At 37.1% G+C, this 23,642-nt stretch overlaps 1 protein-coding gene across 1 annotated transcript in view; it reads right to left on the minus strand.

The window, feature by feature from the left end:
- Positions 1–23,642, minus strand: part of MYO16 (myosin XVI) — a 944,954-nt gene that overhangs the window by 676,728 nt on the left and 244,584 nt on the right. Inside the window, exons 9-10 of the mRNA XM_053707787.1 lie at positions 17,374–17,524; positions 260–370 (exon numbers count right to left, since the gene is read on the minus strand). Coding sequence (XP_053563762.1) covers positions 260–370; positions 17,374–17,524 — 262 coding nt within the window. The remainder of the gene's footprint in view (positions 1–259; positions 371–17,373; positions 17,525–23,642) is intronic.

Genomic DNA, 23,642 nt, shown 5'->3' on the forward strand with positions numbered 1-23,642 from the left:
GGGGTTAAAGAGAGCAAACAAGAGGGGGAGAGAGAGAGAGCATAAGAGAGGGGGTGAGAGAGCAAAAGAGAGGGGGAGAGAGACAGCAAAATAGAGGGGAGAAAAAGAACAAAAGAAAGGGGGTAGAGAGAGCAAAAGGGGGGAGAGAGAGAGCAAAAGAGGCTGGAAAGAGAGAGCAAAAGAGGTTGGAAAGAGAGAGCAAAAGAGAGGGGATAGAGAGACAGTTTAATAATTTTACAAAATTAAAATAAAAACTTACATAAATCTGATTGCTGCTGAAACGTTTCTGAATTTCATACAACAAGCTACTGTCTGTGAGTTCATTTAGGGTTGCTAGATCATCATTTGGTGCTGGTGGCATTAATTTGATCTGGAAAACAAAACAATATATTGACTTTTTTAATAATATTTATATATTAAGATTATAAATATGTCAATCATGCAAAGCAAAGCTTAAAAATGACAATAAAGCATGCAATATTGTGCCTCAAGATTCCTTGCTTATGAATATATATTAACAAATAACTAGCTAACATAAAAATAAATTCCTAGCACATTCTAACTAAGCATACTAAATGTTCAGTAACCATACAAAAGTGATTCACACAACTGTCAAGTAGTGCAATATAATTACCATATATGTGCAATATAATTGCATATATATCAAGATAATATATACAATATATATATATATATATATATATATATATATATATATATATATATATATATATATACACAGTATATATAAAAGTATATTCTGTCTATCTATCTATCATCTATCTTTCTAGCTAGCTATCTATATACAGTATATATGGGCCAATCCATCTCAAGCGGTCCAACATAGGTTACTTGACCATTTTTAATTTTCCTAATATTTTATTTTATTTTTTAAGTTATTACCTCTACGTATTGGTATTGTGAAACCACCAATTTTTTAATTTTATTTTAAGGTGGCCATCTTTTTGTCATAGTACACAATGACAAATTTTGGGTATACAGATGTTTGCAGAAACCTCAATATACTTGGAATTGATGTCTAGTTCACATTCCAAAGTACATGTACATATATAAACGTTGTTCACATTCTTTTTCCATAGACTTAGAACTTAAGTCCTAATGTAATGATCAAGAGCGCTGAAAGTTCCACATTTAGGGTCAATTTATAATGGAAAGGGTTTGGGTCTCAGTCCTAAATTTGTTTAGGGGTACCTAGGTAACTATAGTGTGCATACAGAATATTTCAGGACTGAGATTGATCTTATTTATTTATTTTTATGGGGCTAAATGTGCATTTTTTTTTGTTTATTATCTCTGGTGGGTGACCAGATGGAACCTTGGAATCTTCACAGCTGTAAGTCCTCTATGGTAGTATTCTGCTGTAAAAATATTGAATTTGAGATTCTACTGGTTACAGAGCCCTAGGCTAGTAGAAATCTGTAAAAAAACTTTATTCATACATTTTGAGAAATGAGGAGATGTAATATCCCATGCCTATATACGCTATGTAATATAATCAGGGAATATGCAGTCAAACTAATAGCAATAACAAGAATGAATGTTGAAAATATTTTAGGGTCAAGGCTACTGTGGTTCCTGTGAGGCACCCCTATTATAAAGATACCAACATAAATTTATTAAACATATTTGGAGAAGAATGATGAGAGCAGTGAAAGGAAGACTGAAAATTATCCATATGATATGGGCTCTAATTGTTGAGCTGCAGATCCACCTTAGGGCTCTTTCTAATCTCTCAGTGACCTCAGAGGTGGTGGGTTTAAAACATCCAGAACTATGGGATGATTGACAAGCTCCAATTGTAAGGAAATAGTTGAGTGAGAACAATAGTCAGGGGATATCTGTGGCCATAGTGAATACCTGGGATAATGCAATCTTAAATTTTGTCAGTTGCCTGTCTTTGTTTGGGGTCACAATTGAAGCATCAATTTCCCTTTCTTTTAGCCTTGTCCAGATAAATGAGGTCAGTATGCACACCCTTCTTTGGAGACCTGTATACAATTGTTTTGTTAGAGTGTATAGTATACAGTAGGTATTGAAAAGAATCATCCGCTTAAATATAATCACATTTTGCTGCTTTGCAACCTGAAATAAAGACAGTTTTTGTTTATCCAGTTGTAATTACTCAGTACAACTTATAACATCCAAGTGAAATATATAACACCAACATGTCAGGCGAAAATAAAGACAATTTAAAAACAGAATCCCTGAGTTGGAAAAAGGATTACCCACCTTGGCCATTATTTAGTTGAACCACCTTTTGTTTTAATTACAGCCTTTAGTCTATTGGGATATGTCTCTACTAACTTTGCACATCTAGACTATTCAATATTTGCCCACTCTTCTTTGCAGAACTGCTCCTATTCCGTTACATTTGATGGTGACCGTTTGTGGACTGCAGTCTTCAAGTCATGCCACAGCTATTCAATGGGGTTTAAGTCTGGGCTCTGACTAGGACATGCAAGGACATTCACCTTTTTCTTCTTCGACCAATGTGTGGTCATTTTTGCTGTGTGCTTTGGGTCATTGTCATGTTGGAAGGTAAACCTTCTTCCCATTGACAACTTCCTGGCAGAGAATTTTCCTCAAGAAGTTGACAGTATTTTGCCCCATCCATTATTCCCTCTATCCTGACAAGTGCTCAAGTGCCTGCTGCAGAGAAACACCCCCATAACAGGATATTACATTCTACAGGCTTTACTGTAGGCATGGTGTTATTTGGATGGTGAGCTGTATTGAATTTCCTCCAGACATATTGTTTGGTGTTGAGGCCAAATAATTTATTTTTAGTCCCATCTGACCATAACACCTTTTTCCATGTCGCCTCAGAATCTCCTAGGTGTGTTATGGCAAAGCTCAGTCGTGACTGCATGTGGTCTTTCTTGAGGAGTGGCTTTTTTCTTGCAACCCTCCCATACAAGCCATATTTGTTAATTTGTATTATTGTTGTCACATGCACACAATGACCACTCTTTGTCTTAAATTCCTGCAACTGCTTTAGAGTTGCTGTGGGCCTCTTGGTAGCCTCTCTGACCAGTTTCCTCCTGGCTCTTTCATCCAGTTTGGAGCAACGTCCTGATCCAGAGAGCATCTGTGTTTTACCAAATACCTTACACTTCATAATAATAGAATTCACTGTGCTTCTAGGCATTGATAAAGCCTTTGATATTTTCTTGTATCCATCTCCTGACTTGTGCCTGTCCACAACATTATCCCCAAGATCTTTTGACAGTGACTTGCCACCCATAGTTGATTGTTTGCTTCAGTTGCACTACCAGGGACTGATATGCTCCTGGAAAGCTCTTTTTATGCTGAGCTCATCAATATGCCCACAGCTGATCACAGTTGAAGTTCATATGACTTTGTAAGTGGCGTTGAGAAGGTGAATAGATACACCTGATTGAGTTTACAAGTAATTATAGGAGGGCTTTATCCTTTTTCCAACTCAGTGATTCTGTTTTTGAATTGTCTTTATTTTTGCCTGACATGTTGGTGTTATATATTTCACTTGGATGTTATAAGTTGCACTGAGTAATTACAACTGGATAAACAAAAACTGTGTCTGTCTTTCAGGCTGCAAAGCAAAATGTGATTATTTTCAAGGGGGTGATTATTTTCAATACCCACTGTAAGAGTACTGTAATTGGTCCATGCATCATAGCCCTTTTCAGTTGTTCCATGTTTAGGGTTTAAAATCCTTTTAAAATTAAAGAAACAATTTCAGGCTAAAAAGAAAGAAGTATGAAAGTCAGCTACCTATGAAAAAGTAGCGATAGTGTTATTAAAGTCTGTTATTTTGTGTGAATAGTTATCCCTATATGGTACATGCACCTGTTCCCATCACTTTTGCAATACATTTCACACCAAAGAGACACCATAAAACACCCATACATATTTTTTTATAAAAATAAATAAATTAAATAAATATTTGGACTATCAATGAAATATTCTGTGTGTGCTACAAAAGGTTAATACAGACAGCGCAAAAGAGGGGGTATAAAGGCTTTTGGATTTATGGGATCTTCCTGTAAAATCCACAACACTGAACAGGTAGGGGGAGGGGTATTGTAAAAATCCAATAGCGCCTAAATGGCTAATCCCCACAAAAATAGAGAGCAGATAGGTGGGAACAGCAATCCCAACAAGTGCACTTGTTAAAAAAGTACCGTCTCTCACAGTGGTCAAGACACTGAGAGAGACGGACGGTTCCATAATCGGCTAGATTGAGAAAAAATTTCCATGGATCATTCTACAAGGATTAAAGTGAGAGTTCCAATTCACAAAGGTACATTTTTAACAAGTGCACTTGTTGGTATTGCTGTTCCCACCTATTAAGCTTTTTTAAAGCTGAAAAATAACGGACAGGATTTCCACCTTCTATAAATTGCTAATTTACTGTGACCACACGCATCAATATACGGGTGTGAGTTGAAAGACTCTGGTATAATCTCCTTACAATAAAAAGGTTGTATTATTGGAACTAGCTAGTTACTATTGAAACACGAAGTGATACATTGTTTATTTGCATTAATATTGCATTATTATACTATAAATCCAGGAAAGTTTATAGCTTTATATAGTTGGTTTAATCTTATGCTGAAGTTAACATTAATATTAAGCGAATCTGGTTGGCCAACCACACATTATTTTAGGCATTAGGATTGAAACATATATATATTAAGTAAAAAATTACATTGATTGAATACTGTTTTTAAAAAGAAAAATTCTGTTCTATTAACTTTTTCTAGATATTTAAATTATATTTTCCCACATAAAAAATTGGTTTTGAAACCGTTATAAAAATAAATAAAAATATAAAGATTTTATATATATATATCCTCATTTCGCTCTCTATTTTTGTGGGTATTAGCCGTTTAGGCGCTCTTGGATTTTTACAATACCCCCCCTACCTATCAATGAAATAAACAGGTCACTGTTGAATCATTTCATGGTGTACTATGCCACCTTACTAACATATTTTATTGTGTCCATTTTACTTCATGTCTGTGGTGTTTTAAAGGTATGTTCCATGTAATCACCAATTTGTTAGTCAATTCATTAAATAATTGTTTGTTATTGCCGATTTCAGCCATCTTAGTTAACTTTGATGACAGTTCGTGTATGTGAGTGTGTGTTTGTGTAGGTGAATGTGGTGAGTGTAGGTGTGGATGGGCATGTGCAGGGGTGTGTGTGTGTGTGTAGAGGTATGTAGGTGTGTGTGTAGGTGCCTATATAGATCTGTTTGTGGGTGTGTGTATGTAGGGATGAGAGTATGTGTGTGTGTAGAGGTATGTAGGTGTGTGTAGGTGCCTATATAGATCTGTTTGTGTGTGTGAGAGTATGTGTGTGTTTAGAGGTATGTAGTTGTGTCTGTGTGTAGGTGTTTATATTGATCTGTTTGTGGGTGTGTGTCTGTGTGTAGGGGTGTGTGTGTCATGTATATCCCTTTAAATCCTGTATCTAAACCCTATAAAAGTCTCCTCCCCCAACCTCTCTTTGCTTAGTATTGTCTTCTGATACCTGGATCACATTAACTACTGTCTAAGTAGTTCAGCTAAGCCTCCACTTAATTTACCATCTCTCCTTTGTCAGCTGTAACCTGGAAACAACTACTGCTGCAGCATTAAGCTCTCTCTGCCCTGGCAGTCTGAAGTAAGAGCTTCTGTTAAGGTAATCTTTACCTCTCCTTTCACAGGCATATTCCTGGATACCCTGCTGGAATTGTAAGTCTTACCTTCCTTACTGGCACCTCCTCCTGCTCTCCAGCACTTCCTGACTCAGGCCTAGATTTGGAGTTCGGCGGTAGCCGTCAAAACCAGCGTTAGAGGCTCCTAACGCTGGTTTTGGGCGCCCGCTGGTATTTGGAGTCAGTGATTAAAGGGTCTAACGCTCACTTTTCAGCCGCGACTTTTCCATACCGCAGATCCCCCTACGCCATTTGCGTAGCCTATCTTTTCAATGGGATCTTTCTAACGCTGGTATTTAGAGTCGTTTCTGCAGTGAGCGTTAGAGCTCTAACGACAAAATTCCAGCCGCCTGAAAATAGCAGGAGTTAAGAGCTTTCTGGCTAACGCCGGTTTATAAAGCTCTTAACTACTGTACCCTAAAGTACACTAACACCCATAAACTACCTATGTACCCCTAAACCGAGCTCCCCCCACACCGCCGCCACTCGATTAAAATTTTTAACCCCTAATCTGCCGACCGCCACCTACGTTATACTTATGTACCCCTAATCTGCTGCCCCTAACCCCGCCGACCCCTGTATTATATTTATTCACCCGTAACCTGCCCCCTACAACGTCGCCGCCAGCTACTTACAATAATTAACCCCTAATCTTCCGACCGCAAATCGCCGCCACCTACGTTATCCCTATGTACCCCTAATCTGCTGCCCCTAACACCGCCGACCCCTATATTATATTTATTAACCCCTAATCTGCCCCCCTCAACGTCGCCGACACCTGCCTACACTTATTAACCCCTAATCTGCCGAGCGGACCTGAGCGCTACTATAATAAAGTTATTAACCCCTAATCCGCCTCACTAACCCGATCATAAATAGTATTAACCCCTAATCTGCCCTCCCTAACATCGCCGACACCTACCTTCAATTATTAACCCCTAAACTTCCGATCGGAGCTCACCGCTATTCTAATAAATGGATTAACCCCTAAAGCTAAGTCTAACCCTAACACTAACACCCCCCTAAGTTAAATATAATTTTTATCTAACGAAATTAATTAACTCTTATTAAATAAATTATTCCTATTTAAATCTAAATACTTACCTGTAAAATAAATCCTAATATAGCTACAATATAAATTATAATTATATTATAGCTATTTTAGGATTAATATTTATTTTACAGGCAACTTTGTAATTATTTTAACCAGGTACAATAGCTATTAAATAGTTATTAACTATTTAATAGTTACCTAGTTAAAATAATAACAAATTTACCTGTAAAATAAATCCTAACCTAAGTTATAATTAAACCTAACACTACCCTATCAATAAAATAATTAAATAAACTACCTACAATTACCTACAATTAACCTAACACTACACTATCAATAAATAAATTAAACACAATTGCTACAAATAAATACAATTAAATAAACTAGCTAAAGTACAAAAAATAAAAAAGAACTAAGTTACAGAAAATAAAAAAATATTTACAAACATAAGAAAAATATTACAACAATTTTAAACTAATTACACCTACTCTAAGCCCCCTAATAAAATAACAAAGCCCCCCAAAATAAAAAATTCCCTACCCTATTCTAAATTAAAAAAGTTACAAGCTCTTTTACCTTACCAGCCCTGAACAGGGCCCTTTGCGGGGCATGCCCCAAGAATTTCAGCTCTTTTGCCTGTAAAAGAATAAATACAATACCCCCCCCCAACAGTACAACCCACCACCCACATACCCCTAATCTAACCCAAACCCCCCTTAAATAAACCTAACACTAAGCCCCTGAAGATCTTCCTACCTTGTCTTCACCATCCAGGTATCACCGATCCGTCCTGGCTCCAAGATCTTCATCCAACCCAAGCGGGGGTTGGCGATCCATAATCCGGTGCTCCAAAGTCTTCCTCCTATCCGGCAAGAAGAGGACATCCGGACCGGCAAACATCTTCTCCAAGCGGCATCTTCGATCTTCTTCCATCCGGTGCAGAGCGGGTCCATCTTGAAGCAGGCGACGCGGATCCATCCTCTTCTTCCGATGTCTCCCGACTAATGACGGTTCCTTTAAGGGACGTCATCCAAGATGGCGTCCCTCGAATTCCGATTGGCTGATAGGATTCTTCAAGATGGACCCGCTCCGCACCGGATGGAAGAAGATCGAAGATGCCGCTTGGAGAAGATGTTTGCCGGTCCGGATGTCCTCTTCTTGCCGGATAGGAGGAAGACTTTGGAGCACCGGATTATGGATTGCCAACCCCCGCTTGGGTTGGATGAAGATCTTGGAGCCAGGACGGATCGGTGATACCTGGATGGTGAAGACAAGGTAGGAAGATCTTCAGGGGCTTAGTGTTAGGTTTATTTAAGGGGGGTTTGGGTTAGATTAGGGGTATGTGGGTGGTGGGTTGTAATGTTGGGGGGGGGTATTGTATTTATTCTTTTACAGGCAAAAGAGCTGAAATTCTTGGGGCATGCCCCGCAAAGGGCCCTGTTCAGGGCTGGTAAGGTAAAAGAGCTTGTAACTTTTTTAATTTAGAATAGGGTAGGGAATTTTTTATTTTGGGGGGCTTTGTTATTTTATTAGGGGGCTTAGAGTAGGTGTAATTAGTTTAAAATTGTTGTAATATTTTTCTTATGTTTGTAAATATTTTTTTATTTTCTGTAACTTAGTTCTTTTTTATTTTTTGTACTTTAGCTAGTTTATTTAATTGTATTTATTTGTAGCAATTGTGTTTAATTTATTTATTGATAGTGTAGTGTTAGGTTAATTGTAGGTAATTGTAGGTAGTTTATTTAATTATTTTATTGATAGGGTAGTGTTAGGTTTAATTATAACTTAGGTTAGGATTTATTTTACAGGTAAATTTGTTATTATTTTAACTAGGTAACTATTAAATAGTTAATAACTATTTAATAGCTATTGTACCTGGTTAAAATAATTACAAAGTTGCCTGTAAAATAAATATTAATCCTAAAATAGCTATAATATAATTATAATTTATATTGTAGCTATATTAGGATTTATTTTACAGGTAAGTATTTAGCTTTAAATAGGAATAAGTTATTTAATAAGAGTTAATTAATTTCGTTAGATGTAAATTATATTTAACTTAGGGGGGTGTTAGTGTTAGGGTTAGACTTAGCTTTAGGGGTTAATACATTTATTAGAATAGCGGTGAGCTCCGATCGGAAGTTTAGGGGTTAATAATTGAAGGTAGGTGTCGGCGATGTTAGGGAGGGCAGATTAGGGGTTAATACTATTTATGATCGGGTTAGTGAGGCGGATTAGGGGTTAATAACTTTATTATAGTAGCGCTCAGGTCCGCTCGGCAGATTAGGGGTTAATAAGTGTAGGTAGGTGTCGGCGACGTTGTGGGGGGCAGATTAGGGGTTAATAAATATAACATAGGGGTCGGCGATGTTAGGGCAGCAGATTAGGGGTACATAGGGATAACGTAGGTGGCGGCGTTTTACGGAGCGGCAGATTAGGGGTTAATAAATATAATATAGGGGTCGGCGGTGTTAGGGGCAGCAGATTAGGGGTACATAGGTATAATGTAGGTTGCGGCGGTATACGGAGCGGCAGATTAGGGGTTAAAAAAAATATGCAGGGGTCAGCGATAGCGGGGGCGGCAGATTAGGGGTTAATAAGTGTAAGATTAGGGGTGTTTAGACTCGGGGTACATGTTAGGGTGTTAGGTGCAGACGTAGGAAGTGTTTCCCCATAGGAATCAATGGGGCTGCGTTAGGAGCTGAACGCTGCTTTTTTGCAGGTGTTAGGTTTTTTTTCAGCTCAAACAGTCCCATTGTTTCCTATGGGAGAATCGTGCACGAGCACGTTTTTGAGGCCGGCCGCGTCCGTAAGCAACTCTGGTATCGAGAGTTGCATTTGCGGTAAAAATGCTCTACGCTCCTTTTTTGGAGCCTAACGCAGCATTTGTTTTAACTCTCGATACCAGAGTTAAATTTATGGTGCGGCCAGAAAAAAGCCCGCGGAGCGTTAACAGCCCTTTTACCGCCGAACTCCAAATCTAGGCCTCAGTCTGCAAGCTGTTACACAGAAACGGATTTCACAGCACCTCTCTCTGTCTCTCATCACACTGTAGCTGCCAAACGGACTGCAACTCCTGGGGTGAGCCTTGCAAGACTTGATTTATATATTGCCTGCATTCTCTAGACATTCCTGTAATTAATCCTGAACTTGCTGCATCTGTTTATAAAGAGACTGCACCATTGTTTCTGATATCCAAATTAACTGGAATACAAATAATCTGCAATATTGAGTGTGATTGATATATTTTATCCTGTCTGTTGATAACTTTGCTACACTGGGAGTGATTGTTATACCTTGCTATTTGGAGTGGTTACAGCTCAAAGCACCAATATTTAAAGAGACAGTTTGCAACCTCTGCAACACATTTCTGCGATTTCCCTTTTGGGCCCTCAGCCTATGAGCAGAACAGGGATTATTTTATTAATTCCGCTATTTTGTGAGACTGAGTGGAACTTGAACCTAATTCCCAATTCTTAATAGAGTCCTGGTATTACAAAATACTAAGCCCTAAAAGGAATTATAATGGAAATAGCAGACCTTACAAATAAGGTGAATGCTCTCACTCAGAATATGGATCTCTTAATACAGGGGATAAGAGAGATCCAATCTGAGAATCAATATTTACGTTCTGTAATCAGAGATCATATTGTTAAAAGACCTTCAGTATCTGAGACTCAGCCTGAACATCAGGTTTGTCCCCCTGAAAGGTTCACAGGTGATAGGAACTCTTTCAGGGAGTTTAAAAACTCCTGTTTGTTATATTTTTCACTCAAACCTAAAACATATCCCACTGATCGTATCAAGGTTCTTACCGTGATATCATATCTTAAAGGCGAACCTAAAACTTGGGCTACTAATTTTTTCGAAACCAACGATCCAGTGTTGGATTCACTTCAGTTGTTCTTTGATAAAATGTCTTTTCTCTATGAAGACAAGAACAAACAGAGCACCGCTGAGATAGCCCTTAAAGCTCTAAAACAGAACAAACGCCCTGCTGAAGATTACATTTCAGATTTTAAAAGATGGGCACCTGACACCCTCTGGAATGAGGCAGCTTTATTTTTCCAGTTTCGCCAAGGGTTATCAGATCTAATAAAGGATGAACTAGCCCGGGGTTCTATGCCAACCACTCTGGATGCCCTTATGACGCAAGTGGTTACTATTGATAGCCGTCTAAGAGACATGAAAAAGCTCCCACAGAATATACTTGGAAAAGGCCTCCCACATCTGCTTATCCAAACCCCACTCTACGTTTGGATGAACCAATGGAAGTGGCCTTTACTAAAGGACCACTTTCCGCTGAAGAGAAAAATAGAAGAAGGATAAACAATTTATGTTTATATTGTGCAGCAAAGACACATTCTGTCAAAGAATGCCCAAGTCTTCTTAAACAGAAGGGTAAGAGAAATTCTAGTAATATTATCTGTACAAATAGCACATTTTCTAATACTCATTGTAATCTCTCTGTTACTCTACAGTGGGAAACCCAAAGAATACAGACCCAAGCAATTATTGACTCTGGAACTTTTGGTAATTTAATAGATAAGTCTTTCACAGAGTTGTATGATATTCCATTAATAAAAAGAGGTGATTCACTTGCCATCCGTGTTATAGATGGTTCTTTTATTTCATCTGGGCCAATCACTCACCATACCACACCTCTTCTAATGACCACTACTTCAGGTCATAGGGAACATATTACCTTTGATGTTAAAGCCTCTCCTCTTTTTCCTATTGTACTAGGCTTACGGTGGTTACAAACACACGAACCACATATTGTGTGGAATACTTCAGAGGTAAACTTTATTTCTGAGTATTGCACTAACACTTGTTTTACATCCACACATATTCTTCAGACCACGTCAGAACAACATCTTATTCCTGACTGTTATTCTGACTACTCAGATGTATTTGATAAAGTAGAAGCAGAGAGGTTACCACCTCATAGATCATATGACTGCCCAATAGAGCTCCTACCAGGTTCTGTTATTCCTTATGGGCATATATATCCACTGTCAGAGCCAGAGCTAGTAGATTTAAAACAATACCTTGATGATAACCTAAGAAAGGGCTTTATTAGGCCCTCTACCTCACCTGCTGGGGCACGTATGTTTTTTGTTCGTAATAAAGACGACACCTTAAGACCTATAATTGACTATAGGGAACTGAACAAACGAACCAAGAAAAACAGATACCCGCTACCCCTCATACCTGAAATAATAGAACGACTTCAGGCAGCTACGATATTTACAAAACTTGACCTAAGAGGGGCATACAATTTAATAAGAGTAAAAGCTGGACATGAATGGCTAACCGTGTTTAGAACAAGATATGGATTGTTTGAGTATACGGTCATGCCGTTTGGGCTATGTAATGCCCCAGCGACATTTCAGAGTTTCATAAATGACTTGTTTCGTGACCTTTTGGATGTGTATATGATTGTGTACCTTGATGACATATTCATTTACTCTAAAACATTAGACCAACACATATCACGTTAGAACTGTTTTACAGCGACTGAGACAAAATTCATTGTTTGCCAAACCCGAAAAATGTATCTTTAATACTGATACTATCTCTTTCTTGGGATACCATATATTTCCTCAGAGCAAACAGATGGAGAATAAAAAGGTAGAGGCTATAGCATCATGGCCCGTTCCCAAAACTAAGAAAGATGTACAGTGTTTTATTGGCTTTTCAAACTTTTATAGAAAATTCATAAAAAATTTCTCTCTAATAGCTAAACCCTTAACTGCTCTCACAGGTTCCCATACTTCATTTTTATGGACATCACAGGCTAATACAGCATTTAATAAATTAAAGAAAGCTTTTACTACAGCGCCTATCCTTAAATTTCCTGATACCCAATTACAATAGGAGCTATTTTGTCCCAACGCATGTCTCCTAAAGACCCTCTTCACCCAGTTGGATTTTTCTCAAGAATTATGACCAGTTCTGAAGTCAACTATCCGATTGGTGAGAAAGAGCTCTTGGCAATTAAGAGCTCACTAGAATTTTGGAGACACCTACTTGAGGGCACCAAATATCCTTCAAGAAAACTCGGAGCCCTCTATATTGGTCCTTTTTCCATTGCTAAAATTATTAATCTTAATGCTGTAACTTTGGATTTGCCTGAAACTCTACAGATACATCCTTCATTCCATGTATCCCTTCTCAAACCTTATACTTCTGACAAGCCTCCAGTTACTGGTTCAGCTTTCACACCTAAGTTATACCATTGAACCTGAGTATGAAATTCATTCCATTTTGGATTCCAGATATCATGGTGACACTCTGCAGTATCTTATTCATTGGAAGGGTTATTCTCATGAGGAGGATTCCTGGGAGCCTTCTTCCAACCTCTCTGCTCCTCGAATGGTTTCTTTATTTCACCGCAGGAACCCCGATCGTCCCCGACCCTGAGCCCCAGAGTGGCTCCTTGAAGGGGGGGTTCTGTCATGTATATCCCTTTAAATCCTGTATCTGAACCCTATAAAAGTCTCCTCCCCCAACCCCTCTTTGCTTAGTATTGTCTTCTGATACCTGGATCACATTAACTACTGTCTAAGTAGTTCAGCTAAGCCTCCACTTAATTTACCATCTCTCCTTTGTCAGCTGTAACCTGGAAAACAACTACTGCTGCAGCATTAAGCTCTCTCTGCCTTGGCAGTCTGAAGTAAGAGCTTCTGTTAAGGTAATCTTTACCTCTCCTTTCACAGGCATATTCCTGGATACCCTGCTGGAATTGTAAGTCTTACCCTCCTTACTGGCACCTCCTCCTGCTCTCCAGCACTTCCTGACTCAGTCTGCAAGCTGTTACACAGAAACGGATTTCACAGCACCTCTCTCTGTCTCTCATCACACTGTAGTTGCCAAATGGACTGCAACTCCTGGGGTGAGATTACTTTAAACTTGTTCTGTAAAACTCTGCACATTTGCCTTGCTAGACTTGATTTATATATTGCCTGCATTCTCTAGACATTCCTGTAATTAATCCTGAACTTGCTGCATCTGTTTATAAAGAGACTGCACCATTGTTTCTGATATCCATATTAACTGGAATACATATAATCTGCAATATTGAGTGTGATTGATTTATTTTATCCTGTCTGTTGATAACTTTGCTACACTGGGAGTGATTGTTATACCTTGCTATTTGGAGTGGTTACAGCTCAAAGCACCAATATTTAAAGAGACAGTTTGCAATCTCTGCAACACATTGCTGCTATTTCCCTTTTGGGCCCTCAGTCTATGAGCAGAACAGGGATTATTTTATTAATTCCGCTATTTTGTGAGACTGAGTTGAACTTGAACCTAATTCCCAATTCTTAATAGAGTCCTGGTATTACAGTGTGTGAGAGTATGTTTGTGTGTGTGAGGTATGTAGGTGTGTGTGTAGGTGCCTATATAGATCGGTTTGTGGGTGTGTGTGTGTAGAGGTATGTAGGTCTGTGTGTGTGTGTAGGTGCCTATATAGATCTACAACGTACAAACTAAAAGAGTTTGTGATAGGTGCGCTCCCAGCCAGGAGATGATCAACCAGATAAAATTAACGCCTCTTGGCATAAAACTACACAGACACTCCGTCCCAAATCAAAATGGGGGATCGTCCAGCAGCCTAGTTTCCAACAAGGGTCATGGCGTCACATCCACAAACGAAGTTCTATATGAAGAGAAAGGAAAAGGTGCCCATGTGGTGTAGTATTGTGGTAAAATTCGTGAAAAATCTGTAGATAGAATATTACTCACAAGTCTCCTAGCACTACCAAAGTGCTATATACGCATTCTGGATCTTATAGCCATCCTGCAAGCTCACTCCTCGATATGCTCAGAAATGTAGAATGTATATCCTCTAGGGGAATCCTCTGGCACTGTAGGATTTCACTAAATAAGTGCTACATTACTAATCTCCAAGTGGTGTTAACTTAAGAAATCGTAAAGGTGCTCCCAAGAACCTAAAAACCTTATTCAAGATAAATAGGAAAAAGGGATATATGCAGCCAGATTCATTGAACATCTTAATCATAATGACATGGGCATTGATTTCACCTCTAAGATTGATGATGAAAGTATTGAGTTTTTAGATCTGATGTTATATTGGGGATCTGAAGGCAAAGTTGCTACTAGGACATTCTTTAAGGATGTTGATAGAAATAGTTATCTACTATATAGAAGTAATCACTATTGACCATGGAAAAACAATATACCTTTTAATCAATTCTGTAGAATAAGGAGAAATTGTTCTGATATTAGAGATTTTGAAAAACAAGCCCTGATTCTAAAAGAGAGATTTATAGAAAGGGGGTACCCAAATGACTTGATTAATGAAGGCTATAGAAAAGCTAAAATGAAAGATAGAAGTGACCTTTTAACCACTAAGAAATAATGGAAAACCAATAAAAATAGAAAAATTGTAAATAACTGGAAAACCAATGAAAATGAAAAGTATAGTGGAAAGGATGATAATAATGCTATACGTTTTATTACGGGGTATAACAGTAATCATTGACTACTTAAAGATATCTTACAAAAATATTGGTTTATTTTAAAAGGTGACATAACTCTAAAGAACATAATAGGTAATGGTCCATTGTGTACCTTTTAGAAGAGCTCCCATGTTGAAAAATACATTAGCTCCTAGCCAAATTTTAACAAAGAAAGAGAATGCCAGAAAAACTAAAACTGGGGCAATAAAGGGTTTAAATAAGAAAGAAGGGTAATACTCATTGGAGACTGAAACCATCAGGTACATTTAAATGTGGGAAAAAATTGTGTGAAATGTGTGATTATGTTCCTGGTAAAATTAATGAATTTATATCACACTCCACAGGAGAGAAGTTTATGATTAATATGCATTTTACATGTGACTCCACTTTTGTTGTATATTTATTACAATGCATTTGTGGTTTACAGTACGTGGGAAGGTCCTATAGACCCATCAAAAAAAGATGGGGGGAACATAGCAGAAATATTAAACACAAATTGATTAAGTTGAACATTCCAAGAAACATAGCTAGTGAACACCCTGATTGTACAGATGCCATTAAAATTATCCCTATTGAGCAAATTCCAGGTAACTGGGGGGTCAATAGATTTAATAGATTAAGACAGCGAGAAACTTTCTGGATATGGAAACTAAAAATTCTATCCCCATTTGGTCTCAATGAGAATATTGACATGGCAGCATTTGATAGCTGAGCTTTGTTTAGTAGAAATGTTTTTTTTTATATTAGTAGACACTTTAAATCTTTGACACTAGGGAACTATGTATTGGTTCAATGAATATATGTATATTTTTATGTTAAACTTAAATATTCTGTTATGCTATTAGGTTATAGTTGACACATTCTTTGGAGATTATTATGTTACACTATAGTTAATATTAGTTACAATAATACACGAGGCACTTTTATATACACATTTATTTATACACTAAAACGTATGAAATATCACAGTATATTATATCACATATGATAAAATATAGGGCACATATCGTTATTACATTTAAGAACGATCTAAGTGTTTGAATTTTTTGCTTAATGCCATTTCGATGAACTGTTATACAACTTTATGATGTATTTTTTGCTACGGTTTTCCACTCGTATGGACTTTAAATGTTTAAATTATATTTAATATGATTATAACATGTACACCGCGGCCGCCTAGTTCCGTTGCTATATGCGTAACCCATCCCCATTTGATCTGGTCCTATTACAGACTGAAGCGGGAGAAGGTGGGTCCTTTGATACGCGCATGCGCAATAAGGATTTGAGGACGCCAGCGGTCTTTAAAGCTCGATAAGCAACAGTGTATATTTATTCACCTGAGGAAACAGTGTAACACAGAGAAACACGTTGTGATTTTAATTGTATGTTTTTTGAATACAGTGCTGTTACAATTATATCTCAGCTTTGTGGTTTGTTACATTAGAGTCTGGCTGCATATATCCTTTGTTCCTATTTATCTTGAATAAGGTTTTTAGGTTCTTGGGAGCACCTTTACGATTTCTTAAGTTAACACCACTTGGAGATTAGTAACGTAGCACTTATTTAGTGAAATCCTACAGTGCCAGAGGATTCACCTAGAGGATATGCATTCTACATTTCTAAGCATATCGAGGAGTGAGCTTGTTGGATGGCTATAAGATCCAGAATGCATATATAGCACTTTGGTAGTGCTAGGAGACTTGTGAGTAATATTCTATCTACAGATTTTCACGAATTTTACCACAATACTACACCACATGGGCGCCTTTTCCTTTCTCTTCATATAGGTCTATATAGATCTGTTTGTGGATGTGTGTCTGTGTGTGTGTAGGGGTGTGTGTGAGAGTATGTGTGTGTTTAGAGGTATGTAGGTGTGTCTGCGTGTAGATGCTAATATATGTCTGTTTGTGGGTATGTGTAGGGTTGTGTGTGGGTGTATGTGTAGGTGTGTGTATGTGTGTGTATATAGATCTGTTTGTGGGTGTGTAGGTTTGTGTATGTGTGTGTATATAGATCTGTTTGTGGGTGTGTAGGTTTGTGTATGTGTGTTTATTGAAGATTTCAATAAAGAATTGTTAAATGTGTGACATATTATACCCTTCTCAAAGTCAAGTTCCTTCTTTTACCTGCTCCAGTTTTGTGTTGCTGCAAATAATGACTCTTTCTGAAGATTTGTCTTGTGAATACTGATTACAGATAGCCTTGCCCGAGTCTTTAAACATTGTATCCTTTTCCAGCAAACTGTCTTGCTTTGAAATTGGTAAAGCTAATGGACGTCTGAAAAAGGAAAAGATAGAAACAGCAGTTAGTGCTTCTTAATAAGATAGAATATCACATTATAAGTAGAAAAAAGTAATTAATGTTTCTGTCTTTTGGATTAGGAACATTTGACTGAAAAAAGGACATGCGGCTAATGATATCTGAAATTCTATTCATTGCTAGACTTAGTTGAAAAGTAGAATTCAGCAAAATATGCATGAGAGTTGATTGTGCAAGGCTAACAAGTCAATAAGTAATTTCAGTCTGTACACCAAAGTGACCCATCATTAACTGTATTACTAAGGAAGCGTTTTAGCAAACTCAAAAAACAAGATATTTATCATCCCCATGTTTGACATTTGTTACTTAAAAGCATAGTAAAGTCAAATTAAACATTTATCATTCAGATAAAGCATTTTTAACAACTTCCATGATCTAATTTGTTTAATTATCTTGGTATCCTTCATTTAAAAGCATACCTAAGTAGCCTCAGAAGCAGCAATGCACTACTGGGAGCTATCTGTAAATTAGCAGCGCCGGATTGGTCCACTGGGATACCACATATCACTTGTGCGGAGGGAACTTCCAGTGGGATGCTGGCACTGCAGGGCCATATCCCTTGTGCAGAGGGGGCCTCCAGGGAGGTCAGTGAGCAAGCCTTGTGCTTTGCTCCTTACAGCCACAAGGTAAAGGGCTGGGTCAGGTGAGGGAGGACGGGCCAGGGGCTTGGTGGCTGGGCCTGTCTTAAAAAAAGTCAATGTCCAGATTGATCTCCTAGTCCGGCCCTCAAGATTAGTGGCTGCACAAAAACACCTCGTCATTGGCTCACCCAATGTGTTAAAGGGACAGTTTACCCAAAAGTTTCCTCTTATTTCAACATTTGAAATAGCTGATTTAGCCTGTGGTATCCCAACCTATACTGAAAGTTTATATACTTAAGTCCAGGCTATTGATAAGTCTATGTAAACACAGCCAGCAAAAGAAATTACACTCCCAGTGATGTGCAGGATATTTAAGTAAAAAAACAAACTTTAATTTCCCATTGAGCTTTGGTTTTCCTGACAAATATAAGATAAGGGAGCAACTCTGCGTACACAAAGTGATAACTTAATGAGATTTGATATTACTTGCAAATTCAGCCCATTTCAATAGGTTGTGGTTTAAAAGCACAAACCAGCTAATTATTATACACAAATAAACCTGAAAATGCAATTTCTCATACTTTTGCAGCTGCAATAACAAGCCATTGAAAATACATTAAGGGAAAAACTATTTTACAGTATACTGTCCCGTTAAGCTAGCTACCAGTAGTGCATGTCTGCTTCTGAGGCTACCTAGGTATGCCCCTTCAACAAAGGATATCAATATAATTAAGCAAATTTGATAATAGACTTTAATTTGAAAGTTGTTTAAACTTATCTACTCTATCAGAATCATAAAAGAAAAATGTTGGATTTCATATCCCTTCAAATATGGTATAGTTTTTAAATAGTAACGAAGAACATGCACACAATGAAAATTAGAGCATTCAGATTTTCACATTATTACAAGTTAGATTACCAAAACAAACAAAAAATAAGTTTAAAAATAAGTATACTAAATTTCTTTTGAGAATCTTATAGCCACGGATCTTAGGTATCATATCAAATAGATCCCAATTTCATGGGTATGATTCTTCATTCATGATCAACAGAAACACTTTCGTTCAAGGGTTAAAAAAAATCACCTTTGCAATGCATGTTAGCTATTTATTTTGCCTGCTTTTGCTGTTAAACTGATGCATTTTCAACAGCTTTCAGAGAGGCTGGAGTGCTTCCATTTGTCCTGGCAATATTCTACCCACTGATTGCTTATTCAAAAGCACAATCTCATTTGCATTTGACCCTAACTGTTCACAACAAAAGAGTTCGGGAATTCTACTAATTTTCTACTCACTGATCATAAAAATTATAGCTGACCCTAAATGGAAACAGAATAAGGAAAAATAAACACCAGTGGAAAGGCTTTATAAAAGGTTATGTCCCAGAAGCATAGAAAATTTTAAAATATTAATTAAAAAATTAATTTAAAATATTAATTATTTTTCACTTGAGCACTTAATGCGATCAAAGCAAAAAATTAAATGTGGCTGCATTAGGCCATGTATTACAAGTTGAAAGCAAAAATCTAGTGCGTGAGCCAAGACAGAGGCACAGTAAACTCAGGACTTTAGATATCGCAGCCACGCTAACACCTTCTCCCCATAGAGTTTTTCGGAGTGTGTTGAAGAAATGACTATTAGTTATCGTTTGCACGCTAACCCGGCCCTGCGCTAAATCTGCTGCACTAAAGCTGAAGGAATATCTTACATTCCTATGATCTTCACATAGAAGAAAATGTTCTTTTATTTTTTAACAGTTATTTCTAAATATCAGTGGCGGATGGTGAATTTTGAAGATGGTGGGGTGCTCCAACTCCAGCTCTTGAAATAAAGACTCACCTCCAGATGGCTCCGCCCACTCCATATATACATATATATTATTAAAAAAGTAAGCAATAACAATGTAATAGTTATCCAGAAAATTAACTGGGAGGGAGATGCCGCTAAGTAAAGAAAAACTTATGCAAATAAACTGTGTGCATCCAGGATTTAGACAGCACATTAAGCAGATACACAGTGCAGAGAATGCATCCGTTACAGGCACTCTCTGATGAGCGTTATGCAAACTGCATGGCCCCCAGCACTTGCGCCCCAATGCACTGGATCTGTCTCCAGGAAAATACTCCATCTGCTTTCATCTTATTAAGTTCACAGACCTGATATCAGATGGTGCTTCTAATGGAAGCATTCTTTGCATAAGAGGGTTTTCTGGAGTGTAAACATATCTACCTCACACCAGTATATTAGAGAAAGGCTGACTACCATATCCCCCTCCAACAAAACTCCCCCCAAAAAACTAATAACCTGGCTGTCCTACCTTACATTTATATTATTTTATTTGTTTTATATTTTTGCCCTAAAATTTTTTAGGGGCGTGCCCCAACTGTAACTATAGAGGAGTTCACTGATTTTTTTTTATATATATATATATATATTCATTTTTTTTCAAATATACAATATATATATATATATATATATATATATATATATATATATATATATATATATATATATATATATATATATATATATATATACATATATATATATATATACATATATATATATACATATATATATATACATATATATATATATATATATATATATATATATATATATATATATATATATATATATATATATATATATATATATATATATATATATATATATATATACAAGAGAGAGAGAGAATAGCTCATTGTGTAGTTTATTAACAAATATAGACAGGCCAGAAGGCTTGTTTTTCCCACAGAAAACCTTGTTTCCAATGCAGCAAAGGATTCTGGGTAAGATATGAAAATTAGGTTCACAACACACCTTTTTACTTCAGGTCTGCTTTTCAGCAGATTGCCTTTACGCCAAAGCATCGCTGTTTACACAGCTTATAAGCTTAGATAGGTTTAGTACAGTGAAGCAGACCTGAAGTAAAAAGGTTTGTCATTGTGAACATAATTTGCATATCTTACCCAGAATCCTTTGCTACATTGGAAACAATGTAATTCAGAGGTTTTCTGTGGGAAAAACAAGCCTTCTGTCCTGTCTAGATTTGTTAATGAACTACATAATGAGTTATTTTCTCAATATTTTGTGCGTAGTGGAGGATTTTAAACTCACCTTTTACCTCCCCCTAATTTTAAATGTTTATATATAAGAGAGAGAACTATCTATTTAAGAATAAAAATAACATTTTTTTTTCTAAGTGAAGGAATTTCAAGTATATCTATTAAAAACACATTTATGTTAAAAAATGTATAAAAATAATGTGGCATGTTTCAAGGTATTTGTCTGGGAAGGGCTTAAAAGTGTATATACAGTAAATACTCTAAATATGTGTGTGTGTATATATATATATATATATATATATATATATATATATATATATTTACATGTCTATTTATGTGTTTATATGTATGTGTGCAAATACATATTTACACCTATAAACACTTAAATATACATGTATTTACATGTATATATACACCCACACACATATTAAGACATATACAGTATATATGCATAGTCCTTTCCAATCAAACACTGCCATATACTGTACCAAATCCCTTTTTAACCCCTTTAAAGCCTATTTAACACTTAGCATTTAGGTCAGATCTCAAGTAGCATTATGTTTCAGCTTTTTTAAACTACAACTTTTAACTTGTAATATGTGCATATGTTAGCGCATTCCCACTCTCCATTGAAAGTATAGGCTGCACTAGAGTGATGTTGGTTGCCTAAATGTGTCTCTGGTAAACGTGATTTATCATGGACATGTAATATCAAGTCACAAGCTAATGTTAGCGTTGTCCAGCGATATTGCATATCGCGTCCTGCACTATCATTAGTGGGACACTTGTAATCTGGCTCTTAGCTTACTATGCAGAGCTTAAAGGGACAAGGTTTAAGATCTGTGATTCAACCAATAGAGCTATTAAACAAACAGATCTTACCAATTGATGTTATTACATTTAACTCATTCTCTTGGTATTCATTGTTGAAACATAGTTCTTTACAAAAACATAATTTATTCTTACTTTAGTAATTCCTTTCTTTCTTAGTGGTGATAGTCCACTAAAATCTTTTCTTGTGGGAATTCACTTCCTGGCCACCAGGAGGAGGCAAGGAATCCACACAAAAAAACTTTAACAATCCCTCCTACTTCCCTCTCTCTCCCAGTAATACATATAGTCAAGAAAAAAGACAAAGAAGTAAGAAAGATAGTAGGTAAACGAGGTGCAAACAAGTAAAAAATGGGCGTGTTCATGGACTATCGCCACCAAGAAAAAAAGGAATTTATCAGGTAAGAATAAATACTTACTTGTAGGGACTAATACCCAAGCTGTGAAACCTACAAAGGAAAACGGGTCGGAAAGAATGAAAGGCAGACACCTTTTTACCAGGAACCATCACCTGAAAAACTTTCCTTCCCAAAGTTGTGTCAACCGAGACAAAACCCAACAAATTGATATAATTTAGAATAAATATGACAAACCTATGGAGAAAACACAGACAGACAGACACTAGCGGGAAAGCCTGAGACTCTCCCACTCTGCTCTCTCCTCAAACACCCGCACTATGATTAGAGCTTCCTTGATGCTGGTCTAAACGACCTAAGAAAAACTGAAGAATGTAAGAAGGCATTGCGCTGCAACTTATTTCCACAATATACGTGCAAAGGAGAGGGAACTGTAGCTAGACAAGCTCTTTCCAGTCTCAGGAGATGTTCCCACAGAAGAACTCCAGCCAGTAACGGTAAAATAAGTGCGACGCCATAAGGCACCATCTAAAGTCACAAAGCACTTTATACATCAATCAAATAAAAATCTCTTCTCAGTGTTAAGGAAGTAAGTTGTACCTAGTGATACCTAGATCCCTATCCTGCAGGAGCTGCTACTCAGTCCCTAGTGTGTGAAAATGCAAGAAGTATAGCCACACTCCCCTGGGAATATGAAATATAAATCTATACCCTGTTAAAGTGTAAAACACAGACAAAATGTTCTTAGATATAACATATAATGATAATGTTTAACTGGCTATAAAATTACACAACTTGTGTATGTACTATTAGCCTGCGGAATATGTGGGGGAACTGGTGCTTACCAAAGAAAATGCCCAATACAATGATCTTGCCCAGAAATATTCCCAGAATTGCAGCAAGAGAGCCCATACAATCCTATAACTAACAGCAGTGGATATATTCAGGAAGTAAATCTTCATGGCCAAGAAGGAGGGTGCTAAAAATCTATCCCAACAATGTCCTTGGCAGGGTTTTAAACACAACTCCAGAGAGAAGATGTACGTTGCACAGTCAGTACTTCTGCTAAGTCCCTCTCTTACAGAAACTATCCATTTGGGGGAAAGTTGTTTATTATATCCAATAATAATCCTTAACACCTCTATCATTGCCACTCCTTGACATTCCAAATAACTAATGTGAGAGAAAGGGAAGTAGGAGAAATAATTTCTGTGGGGTGTCTGTGCCTCCTCCACAAGTAA

The sequence above is a fragment of the Bombina bombina genome, chromosome 3 (genome assembly GCF_027579735.1).
Source record: "Bombina bombina isolate aBomBom1 chromosome 3, aBomBom1.pri, whole genome shotgun sequence".
Lineage (NCBI taxonomy): Eukaryota > Metazoa > Chordata > Amphibia > Anura > Bombinatoridae > Bombina > Bombina bombina.